Source organism: Dama dama, chromosome 5 (genome assembly GCF_033118175.1).
Source record: "Dama dama isolate Ldn47 chromosome 5, ASM3311817v1, whole genome shotgun sequence".
In the NCBI taxonomy this organism is placed as follows: domain Eukaryota; kingdom Metazoa; phylum Chordata; class Mammalia; order Artiodactyla; family Cervidae; genus Dama; species Dama dama.
The window spans coordinates 17,298,152-17,312,178 of record NC_083685.1 but is presented as its reverse complement, the minus strand read 5'-3'; the positions used below and the strand labels follow the sequence as shown (position 1 = coordinate 17,312,178).

The window sequence follows — 14,027 nt, the reverse complement described above, 5'->3', positions numbered from 1 at the left end:
GACGATGGCTGAAATTTTACCTTCTTTCAGCTACATTCACTGCAAGCAAACTCTTCTATATGTTCACAACCTTAGTACTTTGGGCAAAATACTACTTTTAAGTTCCTCCCCGCACCCCTCCACACCCCCCCCCCCACCCCCGCCGCCATTGTAAGCATATTACAAAGTTACTTGTAGCAACATGGATGGACCCAGAGATTATCATACTAAGAGAAAGACAAATATCATGTGATATCACTTATATGTGGAATCCTAACAACTGATACAAGTAAACTTATTTACAAAATAGAAATGAGACTTAGAGACATAGAAAACAAACCTATAGTTACCAAAGTGTAAGGTGGGGAAGGGATAATTTAGGAGTTGGGATTAACATATACACACTACTGTACATAAAATAGGTAACCAACAAGGACCTATAGCACAGGGAACTATATTCAATATCTTGTAATAACCTATAATGGAAAAGAATCTAAAAAAAAAAATATGTAGCTGATCACTTTGCTGTATACCTGAAAACACAACATTGTAAATCAACTATATTTCAATAAAAATTTTAAAAAATGCAAAGTTAAATATAAAAGATCAGAATGGAAGAAAATCCCTCAAAATCTTACCTAAGATAACCACTGTTAATGGTTCAGTGCATAGTATTGCAACTTTTCTTTTGTCCTTATAAGATATTTATTGTGGAATTGTTCAAACATATCTTAACAGTAAAGAGACAAGTGTCATAAACCCCCACATACCAATCAAGTAGCTTGAACAATGAACTGTTTGCCATGTGTGTTCTAACATTTTTTTGTTGTTCAGTTGCTCAGTGGTGTCCAACTCTTTGTGATCCCATGGACTGCAACACACCAGGCTCCTTTGTCCTTCACTATCTCCTGGAGTTTGCTCAGACCTCATGTCCTTTGAGTTGGTGATGCCATCCAACCATCTGATCCTGTGTCACCCCCTTCTCCTGTGTGCAGTCTTTGCTGGCATCAGGGTCTTTTCTACTGAGTCAGTTCTTTGTACCAGGTGGCCAAAGTATTGGAGCTTTAGCATCAGTCCTTCCAATGAATATTTAGGGTTGATTTCCTTTTGGATTGACTGGTTTAATCTCTTTTGTTGTCCAAGGGACTCTCAAGAGTCTTCTCCAGCACTACAGTTTGAAAGTATCAGTTCTTTGGTGCTTAGTCTTCTTTATGATCCAATGCTCACTTCCATACATGACTACTGAAAAATCCATAGCTTTGACTATATATATGGACCTTTGTTGGCAAAGTGATGTCACTGTTTTTTAATATACTGTCTATGTTTGTCATAGATTTTCTTCCAAGGAGCAAGCATCTTTTAATTTCGTGGCTGCAGTCACCATCTGCAGTGATTTTGGAGCCCAAGAAAATAAAGCTTGTCACTGTTTCCATTTTTTTCCCTGTTTATTTGCCATGAAGTGATGGGACTGGATGCCATGATCTTAGTTTTTTGAATGTTGAGTTTTAAGCCAGCTTTATCACTCTCCTCTTTCACCTTCATCAAGAGGCTCTAACATTACTCTGGTTTAATTTTATGCAAAATGGGTTGTATGTTGATAATATTTTGCCACTAGCTTTGCTCACCTAGCAATATATTTACTCAACAAATATTTGTGGAGCACTCGCTATGTGCCTGCTGCTGTTTTGAGTACTGGGTTTACAGTAGTGATCAGAACAGAAGCAAATCCTTGTCCTTGAAGAATATAGACTCCAGTGGAGGTTGAGCTACTTAATTCTTTTAAATATGTGTCTAGTATTCTTTTCTGTGTGTGAACTCTTATGCTATTTCCACTTTCCTATTAATTGTAGACCTCTACATTGTTTCTGATTTTTCTAACAAGCAGTGCCCATCATAAGTATCTTGATATGTGTGTCTTTTGAACATTTCTGTGAAGGATGCATTCCTAGAGATTGAAGTGTTGCAATACTGAGTTTCAAAAAAGGAAGCAGCATTCAGGTGTGGTGGCTTTTGCTCCCTGGATCTATATATGTATCTGGGAAGATCGTTCTCTGACTGCATCTTCATTTCATGCTTTGGGTCTCTACCTCAATGTCAGTTCCCACCGTGTTCATAGTGGGTGGGGATGAAGGTTGATGTGGTTTTGTAGTCACAGAAGTTGGTGGGAAGAGAAGTTGTGCAGGGTTATTTTTCACAGTCATAGACACGAGTTTAGCATCTCGCCTGTTCACCTTGATAATCCCAAAGTGTTTGAATAACAACATTGCGACTTGGAGTGGTTTCTCAGAATTCTGAGAGCGTTGTGGTGGTTTTGCCTGCAAGCAGTTTTGTCTGCTGGGGTGATTGAGATGCCTGGCGGTTGCTGGAGACAGACCCAGAGTTATTAAGTTGGACAGTGCTGTAAGCAACGCGGGGGCCCAAGGCCTTACAGAAGAATCAGGAGAGGCTGGCCTTGTGTGCAGGCAGTAATGAAATCAGGTTCAAGTCAGAAAGTTGCAAGCCAGCATATTTGGGAAATTAATAATTCAAAAACTCAAGTACTAGGTCTGAGAGAAACTTGGAAGAAGACAGGGAAGAAAGACAGGGCTTGACACAGTGATGTAAAGGCAAAAGGAGAATATTGTGCAGCATTCAGTTCAGCTTCTGCATGGAATTCTCCCCAAAGGCACTGTAGATTTATTTTTTTGTTTTACAATGGTCACGATGAATTGAAACAAATCTGCTCACCCCTCTTGCCTGATTCCTCAAGGGAACAAGAGAAGACGTATTTAGGGTAACAAGTAAGAGGTGTTGTTAGTGCAGTGGTGCTCATCACATGTGCCTTTGATCCAAGTGAATTCAACTCCACCCATGCAACAAAGGAAGGGAGTGGGTAACAACAATTAAAATTGCATTGGCTAATTCATCATTGTGCTGCCAAATGACTGTGGTTATGAAATGGCTCTTCCCTTTGTTGGACTCTGTTCCTTTCCCTGTGTGAACAACTTGCCGAGTGAATGTAGCTCCCAGCTGTATCTGGTGCCTGTCCACAGAAATGGCTCCAGTGTACCTGTGGATTTCAAGAGCCCCTTGGTCTTCACCATGACACCTTTCTGAGGGATTCTCCAGGATAATTTTGATGACATGTTACTCTTGTCTTCCTTTGGAGTGTAACCCTGTATATGATGCAGTTTCCCTGTAATGGACGGGACTGAAGGATTTGGTCAGTCACAGCTGTTCTGCTCTATTCCTTTTTTAAAAAATATTTTATTGAAGTATAGTTGATTTACTAATGTTATGTTAATTTCTGCTATACAGCAATACAGTTATATAATATATATATATATTCTTTTTCATATTCTTTCCCATTATGGTTTATCACAGAATATTGAATATAGTTCCCTGTGCTATACAGTAGGACCTTGTTGTTTATTCATCCTATAAATAAAAGTTAATATCTGCTAATCCCAAGCTCCCAGTCCTTTCCCCCACCCAATCCCCTTGGCAACCACAAGTCTTTTCTCTATGTCTGTGATTCTGTTTCATAGCTATGTTCAATTGTATTTTAGGTTCCATATGTAAGTGATATTATATGATATTTTGTTTTTCTATTTCTGACTTACTTTGCTTGTGTGTGTATGTTGCTGTTGTTTAGTCACTCAGTTGTGTCTGACTCTATGTGAGTCTGTGTGACCCTGTGGACTGTAGCCTGCCAGGCTCCTCTGCCCATGGGGTTCTCCAGGCAAGAACACTGGAGTGGGTGGCCATGCCTTCCTCCAGGGGATCTTCCCAACCCAGGGAGTGAACCCAGGTCTCCTGCATTGCAGGTGGATTATTTACTGTCGGAGCCACCAGGGAAGCCAGACTTACTTTGCTTAGTATGATAGTTTCGAGGTCGTCCATGTTGCTGCAAATGGTATTCATCCTTTTTTGTGACTGAGTAGTATTCCACCGTATGTATATACCTCATCTTTGTTCATCTGTTAGAGGACATATAGGTTGCTTCCATGTCTTGGCTGTTGTAAATAGTGTTGCTGTGAACATGGGAGTGCATGTATCTTCAAATTACAATTTTGTCTGGGTATATGCCTAGGAGTGGAATTGCCATATTGTATGTTAGCTCTGTGCTCTATTTGCTGTGTTTTGAGGAAGCTCTATACTGTTTTTCATAGTGGCTATACCAGTTTACATTCCCACCAACAGTGTAAGAGGCTTTTCTTTTCTGCACACCCTCCCCAGCATTTGTTATTTGTTGAATTTTCAATGATGGTCATTCTGACCAGTGTGAGATGGTACCTCATTATAGTTTTGATTTGCATTTCTCTAATATTTATGTTCTATTCTATTCTTTAGATCATTAGAATCACTATATATCTATCCTGTGATGCCCCAATTTAATGTTGTTAGTAAATGTATGTTAGATTCCATATCTGCTACCTGTTTAGTCCGTACTTTAAATATGGAGACTCTCTGACTGTTATGGGCTGAATGTTTTTAATGACTTTCCTGCTTCCTTCTCTGGTTTCCCAAATTCATATGTTGAGGCTCTGACCCCCTCAAAGTGGAGCCTTTGGGAGATAATTAGATGTAGATGAATTCATCAAGGTGGGCCCCATGATGGAATTCGTGTCCCTAGAAGAAGAGGAAGAGAGATGAGGGCTCCTTTTCCTTCTACCACATGAGGAATACAGGGGCTGCCTGTCAGCCAGGAAGTGGGTTCTCAACAGACTCTCGGCCTGCTGGCCCTCACAGCCTCAGGAACTTTGAGAGATTAATGTCTGTTGTTTAAAGCGCTTCGTCTGTGGGTCTGATGCTTTCGTTAAGGCTTTCAGGGTCGAGGAAGACACGGGCTGAGAGATTGCATTCAGAAAAGGAGTAAGACTATGCCAAGAAAAGAGGCAGTTGCAAACCCATCAAGCTGTGTGACACGTCAGCTCTGCAGGGCCAAGGTCAGGCCTCTGCTTGGTTCCTCAGGCTCAGGCTTTTTCTCCCTTGGTAGTGCTGCTACATACTATGTATGGCAAGGAGGGTATTTACTGACACGATGCAAGGGAGATAAGACCTGGGCTAACGGAGTAAAACTGAGCAGAACATATGGAATCAGGATGGAATTATCTGGAAGTCAACCCCAAAGTTGACTGAGGATGGGGATCACATTGCTCATATCCCATTATAAACCAGTCCAGACACCAATAACACGTTTGACCACACTCACTGCCCTGCAGCCCCCAGAGAGGGGGAGGAAAAGCATGATTTCTGTTCTCCTTCCCCTGTTTTCTTCATCTACAGGATTCAGATCATAGCTGCCATGGAAACTGTGCGTTGGAATTTCTGGAGCCCTTAATTTTAACTTAGCATAGAAAAAACACTTTTGTGCTGATTTTATAATTATTCACGACAAGGAGAAAGTGACTAAATGTCTCCTGACAGTGAGGGAAGATACAGCAACGCTTTCTTCTTTCTTCCTTTCTTCTTGCTTTCATAAAGATACGAGTATTTGACGCACGTTATGGATCCAGGAGTCACTCTTCCGTCTTTTGCAGATTCTGAGATCATAGCCGAGTTGCAAGAGCTCCAACCTTCAGTGAAGGACTTTGAAGTGAGAAGTGTCGTAGGCTGTGGTCACTTTGCCGAAGTACAGGTGGTCAGAGAGAAAGCGACTGGGGATGTCTATGCCATGAAAGTCATGAAGAAGAAGGCCTTGTTGGCCCAGGAGCAGGTACGAGCATTTAACATCCAGCCTCCCCTTTCTGCACCAGCAGATTCATTGCAGAGATGAGAATCTGCTGAATTGACACCTGGGATGGAGCCAGTTTTCCTCTGCATCCCTAGTTTTATTACTGTGGCACAGCCAGGAAGGTCTGAGCCTGCTTTCTTGAACTGATATTGACTAATTTTGAAGATTGACAGGCTCCCCTGGGTTGCTTGATCATGTTTTTATAGTTGCATATTATTCAGAACCAACTTGGCCTTTTCACTAATGAATTTGAGATGATCTTTTGTGACCATCCACTGGGGATTCAGAGATGTGTGTATCATGGGGTGAGTCAGATGGCCTTTGCTTTTGTACACATCTTATATATTTGTGTTGGGGGCATCTGTACTTGATTTTTTTTTTTTTTTTTTGTATTTGGTTTTAAAACAGGCCTCTGAAGAAATTAAATTGTTCTGTGGCTGGGGAGTTGCCAGTCTGAGAGGAGGTGAGAAGTTATCTTTCTGGTTGTGGTGTTTTTCTCTCTTTTTAAACAAGGCTGCTGCTCCCAGACTTTATTGATTCATTTGCCGTGTTTCTAGAGAGACGGCCATCAGCCTTGGTGTTCAGAGAGCAATTTATTAGTTACCCACATTCGAGAGCACATCATGTGTCCGATAATGGACCCAGCTCCGTGGGAAGTCTGCAAAAGGAATCAAAGCTCTGTGGCTGTTAGTTTCAGGGTTTTAGCACAGCCTTGGGAAGTTGAGGAAAAATGGCAGATCCATAAACCAGGCACTTAGGAGCTAAAGCATCACAAAAGAGGGAGCAGTTAGCAAATTCACAAATGACGGGATGAGGAAAGATGTGGGTGAGCCAGAGACAGGGGAGGTTCACACTGCTGAGAGGGAACATGGGCTCTGGGCAGGGAGAAGTGACGAGAATGTACTGGGTAGAAGTGTGGTATGTGTGCCACTCTGGAGGTGTAAGTACGAGAATGCTATGCAGATGTATGTGTTTGTGTGTGTTTAGAAGTTTTAGAACAAATAGACTGGAAAATGAGGAGAAGTAAGGACATTGGAGTTGGGAGGAGGTGATTGGTGGGAAACCTTAAGAACTCTGTTCTGGCTGCTGTGATAAAATATGCCACTTTAACTATTTTTAAGTGTACAGTTCTGTGGCATAAAGTATTTTGGCAGTGATGCATTACCATTACTACTGTCCACCTTTAGAACTTTTTCATCATCCTAAACTGAAGCTCTGTACCCATTAAACAGTAACTCATCATCTCCCCAAAGAACTGCTTTTTGGAGTTGGAATTTAATTTGTGAGACGGTTGGGATTGATGTAGGCTTTTGGAGGCAGGAGGTTGGGATCAGGGTTTCAGCACTTCAGTGACTGTGTGACCTCTGGTCAGAGACACAGCAGAGGGCAGGAAGCTGCTTGTCAGAATCCGAGAATGCTGCGGCCTTTGTTCAGGAATGAAATGTGGGCAACTTCATAGAAAGGATACATGACAGGACGTGGCAGATCATTTGGAAGAGAGGTGTGGAAGATGCTCACTGAGCCTCCCAGCACCTAAGAACCACCTGTCATCAGGCCACACCTACTAAGCACCTGTTGGGTCTGGTGTGTCCTAGGTCCTTGGAAGGGGCCTTAGATGTAGCCTTGTGCTCCTTCTATTTCATATGGGCAATGGTGCATAGAAAAGGAAACAAATCCAGCACATCCCACACTGCGGTGGGGGATAGGGACCCTCACCCAGCACATCCTGCACTGCAGGTGAGGGATGGGGAGCCTCGCCCAGCACATCCCACACTGCAGGTGAGGGATGGGGAGCCTCGCCCAGCTGTGCTCCTCTGGGTCAATGACTCGAGTCACCCCATGTGAGGTGTATTCTGGGGGATTAAAAAAATCTCACATACCCAGGAGCTATTTAAAGCCACCCACCTGTTCATTACCTGAGCCACACAGGACTATCACAGACAGGATGCTCTGTTCCTCTCATTGCATCCCAACAGGGGAGTCTCAGTTGTGATTTGTCCCATTCCTGAGGCTGTCACGTTGGTATCTGCCACCCTTCTCCACTGCGGAGTTACTCCTTTCCTCTTTGTAATTGCATAGGTATTTTGGAAGGAGGTACTTTCAAACTGTGGAAATACCTGTTTCTGATAAAACTTTGAATCCATCCGTTTATTTATATCTGTTTGAACTTGTGTTTGCCTGTCAATGAGTTACAATCCATTCCTGTCAGTATATGTTTTTATACTCAAATTGTTCCCAAGTTGGCCAATGAGAATCTCTTTAGGTTGGCTTTTGTATATCCTTTTGACATATTCTCTATCTTTGAATTCTGTGTTACTTTCTGATACAACAAGATGTTTGGGCTCTTAAACTCACTTTACCTGCCCCAGCCCCACAGGCAGTCATTTCTCTGGGAGCCCTTTATTTTTTTATTTTTTATTTTTTTAAGTGGAAAACAGTATTTAGAGGCCAAGGTCTGGGCACGAGGTGTTCTCTTTGCTATCAGGATGTCATTGCTGCCAGACTCCATTCAATGGACAAGGCCAGGAAATACATGTTCATGTATGCAGTATACCTACCTCATACACACGAACATTACCATCTGTGTTTATTTCTGTATCTACCTGTGTATGTTAAAAACCATGTATTTACACCAACATCTCCAAGTCCTGTCTAGCTTCACAAGGTTTGTTCTGATTTTCACCCTTTCCATGTTTGTAACTCCTCTGATATTACCTTCAGTATTTTTTACTTATTTTATGCAGCTGTGTCCATCCGTCCAGTCTACCTTGACGGGCTCAGATGCTCCAGGTCCTCTAGACCTAGGCTGACTTCCTGCTCACACGTGAGCCTTTGATGCCCACATTGGTCCACTCCACATGTGGTTGCTTCACTCCTCACCCTGCTCGGACCTGTCACCCTGTTCTGCGCCACCGTGGCTTTCCTCATCACCTGTCATGGATGTTTATCTGGTTATTCTCCATCTAATGGTTTTAGGACTGAATTGCTCAGTAAGGGAAGGCGAAGAGGAAGATTTAAATTTAAAAGAAGTGGGTCGACCTTGAAGAAAGACATTAAGTAAATAACTGGACAATATTATATGGGTCTGGCAAAAATTGAGCAAAGTAGGCATAAGAATGAGATTTGTGGAATGTTGGGCTATGTGATGGCTTTTTAAAAAAGAAACAAAACTGGGTATCAGTTTAAGCTTAAAGGGAGAATAAAGAGCATTTCCCTCATCACACTTAGTTCTTCATAATTGTCTTAATAGTTTCTGTTCCTCCTAGGTCTCATATTTCGAGGAAGAACAGAACATATTATCTCGGAGTACAAGTCCTTGGATCCCCCAGTTGCAGTACGCCTTTCAGGACAAAAATAACCTTTATTTGGTGAGTCTTTCCATCCATCTCTGTAGAATTAGCCTAGTGTTGCAATAATCAGATACCACGGCTGTGTAATTGAATGTGGTTCTTGGCCATGTGGCCCATGACACTTTTCATTCATTCTCATGCTCAGGAGACACCTTTCAGGTGTCTTCTTGTTCTTGTCCTAAAGATGAAGACCTAATCCATTTAGAAACAGCCCCATTTATTGCTGGATATTGTAGCTATGGCTCAAAGGACAATAAAGAGCAGTCATTTATTGGCAATAGTCTGATAGTACCTTTAACAAAATCTTACTTTAAATTTTAAAAATTGAGATAAAGCATGGTTATTATAAGAAAATGCAAACACTGTGGAAATGTATGAAATAAAAGAGAACATGCTCGACCTTTCTCTCTAATTGCTTTCCCCTGGGAAACACATGTTAAGGGTTATGTACATTCGTTCTGGCTCTTCACTGTGAGTTGTGGAAAGAATATTTCTGTGCCTGTGCCTATCACACATGTATATAGTTTGTTTCACAAAAATGGTGTGTTACTGTCTACTCTGCTCTTCAACTTGCTTTTTGCCTTTCAGTAATTTCTCCCTGACATCTTTTCATGTCAGTACATGCAGATCTGCATTGTTCTTTTGAGCAGCACCATGGTTTTCACTGACATGCATTGCATGTAGTATAACTTGCAGAATGCTAAAATTCATTTTGGGGCCTTGTTTAGGTTCTTAGGGATTTAGATTCCTAAAGTTAAAGGTATCTTAGAAGCAATTTTTGTTCCTGATTCAGCTCTTAAAATAAGACTGTCCTGTTACGTTGAATGGAGATAAACTTTTATAGAGCTCACGTCAGAGAAGAGGGTAAGAAACAGATGCCTATTTGTTTTGAATCTTCACTGGGCATTTTGGGGGGACCTCCCTGGTGGCCCAGATGGTAAAGAATCTGCCTGTGGTGCAGGAGACCCGGGTTTGATCCCTGAGTCAGGAAGATCCCCTGGAGAAGGGAATGGCAACCCACTCCAGTATTTTTGCCTGGAGAATCCTATAGACAGAGGAGCTTGGCAGGCTACAGTCCATGGGGTTGCGAGAGTCAGATACCACTGAGCGACTAACACTAGGAAAACTCACTACCTTTATTTCTGATCTGGAATAAACAGTTTATTTGCCTTGGTTTCATCTTAATTGGGAATCAGTACCGGTGGGGAGGCTCCTTCTGGTCCCACCCTGCCTTCTGAGCAAGGGTATTCTCACATGGATATGCTGGGAGACTGGCCTTGTGCTCACCGTGCGATCCTTCAGAGCCATCACCATGCCTCTGGTCTCTATGTTCTGAAACTTCCTTTTCTTGAATATTGTCGTGGAAGCTTCCCTTCCTTGAAACCTGGAGCTTGAAGCCCTAACCTTTACAAGTGACCTAGGCTCACTGGTTGTGTCCTAGGACATCTGTAGCACATGGTAGTATTTGTCCTGTGCTATGCGTGTCTTGTGGAGCCCCTTGTATTGGGATGTATTAACAGATTTACTCATTATCTTTTAGAAAGGCAATTCCTTTGACACAGTAGGTTCTTTGTTCTTTATCGTTGTTTTGGATATTTTTAACTAGAGCTCTGCAAATCATACAGAACATCAACTCAGGAGTATAAGGTTTATTTCTGAGGCCACACGGGCTGTCCCAGAGCTGGGAAGGGCTCTGATTTTTGGCGAAAGTTGAGACTCCACAATTTTCTGGTCCGTCTTGCACTGCTCCAAAAACTTACCATTCTCTTCCTCTGAGTCGAAGAGCTCAACCTTTTTTTTTTTTTTTTAATTTTATTTATTTTATTTTTTGACTGTGCTGGGTCTTCATTGCTGCGCAGGCTTTTCTCCATTTGTGGTGAGCGGGGGCTACTTTCTAGCTGCAGTGTGCCTGCTTCTCACTGTGGTGGCTTCTCTTGGAGCTCAGCCTTTTTGATCTCCAGTCTCATGCAACTTCTTAATAGTAATCACTGTTAAAAAGTAATCACTGTTGAGATACTTCGGAACTTTCACACTATTATGGTAAGTTTTGGTAGAGGTGATGACAGATTCTGCGTGTTCTAGGTGAAGGAACTCAGGTGAGTGAGGACTAGTGGTTCAGCCCCAAATGGCAAGTCCTTGCGCAGGTACTTGAGGGAAGCCACCTTCTGCTTGTCTCTGGGATGGTCGGTGAGGACGATCAGAGAGGATCTGGGAGTAACACTCGTAGTTTTCTTCACGTTGATTATAGTTGTTTGTTTTTCTTTCCCCACCCCTCAACAGTTTTTATATCACATCTTTAAGAGGGTAACATTTGGGCATTTTGAGAATTTTAAACTCTTTGGTTTCACCCTTTTTGTCCTTACTAATTGGCTCTGTCACGATAGTGAGAACCTTCCCATTTTTTCCTTAATTGTGGATTTAATTGCTGTGGATTCTGTTTGGATATAGCTTTTCTGGAATACCTTGTGGATTGGGAATATCTGCCATTCCTCTGCTGGGACAGCCTTCCATCAGTGGGGGTCTTCAGGTTGTAGCGCTTCCCTCTGGATCTTGACACCAGCATTGACATTCTTAGCTGAAGATGGTCTTCTCAGTTTTTCTGCCTGCCATCTTGCAAGATGGGACTGATCTCAAAGTGACTGTTTTCTGAAGTTCTGGTTGCCTCAGCCCTCAATACCTGGCTGCAGGAATGTTTTTATGCCATTCTTAAGCAGCTCCATTAGGTATAATTATTGCTGAGTATTTGGTAATCTGATAATTATTTCCTTGCCTGCATTTATTTTTCCAGCACTTTGGTACTTTGAAATAAAATGCTTGCTAAGCATACAGTTTTCATATGAGAAATCCAAGCTTAGCATAGGACTTAAGATATGATAGATCCACCATCTCTTATCTGCAATTCTGAAATACCCAGTGCTCTGAGTAACCTCAGGTTATTTTATGGCTTATTTGGCAGCAAGACCTGACTTGAACTCTGTAGCAAACCTTGACCCAAACTCCTATTTATTCCCTTTAGTGCAGCTGTTCATCCATTTTGCTGCAAATTATGAATCTGTGTGATTACAGGGTGCTATCCCAGGTCCTAGCTGAGGGTGTTACATAAAGTACATGCAACATTTTACCCTCCTGAAATTTGAACATTTCTGAATCTGGAGACACGTTCTGCCTATGGTAAGTTAAGGGGACTATAGATCTGTATTTGCTTTGTAAAGCACTGAAATTCCCCTGTGCCTATAGATCATTAAACCTTTGATGTTTGGGGAGACATACAAATTGCAGTCAACTCCCCTGGCAGTTAAATATTAATGTATAATGCAATTGGAGTTTAATTGAAGATACATTTAAAATCAGTGACATAGCAGCACTATTTACAATAGCTGAGACATGGAAATAATGTAAATGTCCACCAACAGATCAGTGGACAAAGAAGTGGTATGTATATACAGTGGAATACTACCCAGCCGTGAAAAAGAATGAAATGATGTCATTTGCAGCAATATGGATGGACCTAGAGATTATCGTACTAAGTGACGTAAGTCAGAGAAAGACAAATATTGTATGCTATGGCTTCTAAGTAGAATCTAAAAACATGGTACAAATGAACATATTTAAAAAACAAAATTAGACTCACGGACATAGAAAATAAACTTATGGTTATCAAGAGAGGGGAAGAGGAGGGATAAACTGAGAATTTGGGTTTAACAGATACATACTACTATGTATAAAATATATAGTCATCAAGGACCTACTGTATAGCATAAGGAATTATATTCAATATCTTGTAATAAGCTATAATGAAAAAGGGTCTGAAAAAATACGTATACTTTCTCCACTCTCGCATCTCTTTCCCTATTTACCTGGTTAACTCTTGTTTCTCCTTCTGGGCTCGAGTCAGATGTTACTTCCTCCAGAAACCCTTCCTGGACCTGTGGGAGGGACCCCCCTCTGCTGTGTGCTCAGAGCAGCCTGAATTTGCTCTTGGTGAGTGGGTGGCGGTTGCCTCCATCAGGCTTCAGCTTCCATCAGAGTGATGATATCTCTCTGGCTTCCAGTAGAGCTTCCCCAGGTTGTTGCTTCAGAAATATTTATTGGTTGGATGCATGATTAATTTCATTGAAATTTGATTTACAGACAGTGTACTTACAGCATTATGGAAATTGTATTATGTTAATGTTGTTTAGTCACCTCCCAGGTGGCACTAGCAGTAAAGAGTCCACCTGCCAATGCAGGAGATGCAGGAGACTTGGGTTCAGTCCCTGGGCAGGAAGATCCCCTGGAGTAGGAAGTGGCTACCTGATCAACAGTATTCTTGCCTGGAAAATTACATGGATGGAGGAGCCTGATAGCTTACAGTCCATGGGACCACAGAGAGTCGGACACAACTGAGCAACTAAACACAGCTCAGTCCCTAAGTCAGGTCTGACTCTTTTTCGACCCCAGGGACTGTAGTCTGCCAGGCTCCTCCATCTATGGGATATCCTAGGCAAGAATACTAGAGTGGGTTGCCATTTCTTTCTCCAGGGGACTCTTCCTGACCCAGGGATCACACCTGTGTCTCCTGTATTGGCAGGTGGATTCTTTACCCCTAAGTCACTTAGGAAACCTGTTAAATTAATAGTATGAGTTTTTTTCTCTGAGGTATGCAGTTGAAGACTGGTCCACTGAAATTTTTTAAAATTTGATTCGCAGTGCAAGGAAACTGAACTTGGATCCTTTTGAGTTTTGATGGTTAAAAATTTCCCATTCATAGTTACACACTAGTGAGCATGGCTTACCAGGTTTTACTGTAGAAAATCCTAGCAAAGTCCGTCTTAACGTCTGGTTCCATATAACAAGGCGAGTCGCGTATTCTGGCAGGTGGCCCACAGAAGCTGTACTTTGTTGATCTGGTTTATGATGAAATCTGTTCTGTTCCGTTTAACAGATGCCTTCCCCAATGTCCTTCCATGAAGGAGCTGCCAGTTTCCACAAAGAAAACATTG

General features: G+C 42.0%; 1 protein-coding gene across 4 annotated transcripts in view; it reads left to right on the top strand.

Moving 5' to 3' along the window:
- CIT (citron rho-interacting serine/threonine kinase) overlaps positions 1-14,027 on the top strand; it is a 171,879-nt gene that overhangs the window by 12,093 nt on the left and 145,759 nt on the right. For all 4 annotated transcript variants that reach the window (XM_061141899.1, XM_061141897.1, XM_061141896.1 and 1 more), the window contains exons 4-5: positions 5,502-5,677; positions 8,962-9,063. In XM_061141899.1, the coding sequence (XP_060997882.1) occupies positions 5,502-5,677; positions 8,962-9,063 (278 nt within the window). The remainder of the gene's footprint in view (positions 1-5,501; positions 5,678-8,961; positions 9,064-14,027) is intronic.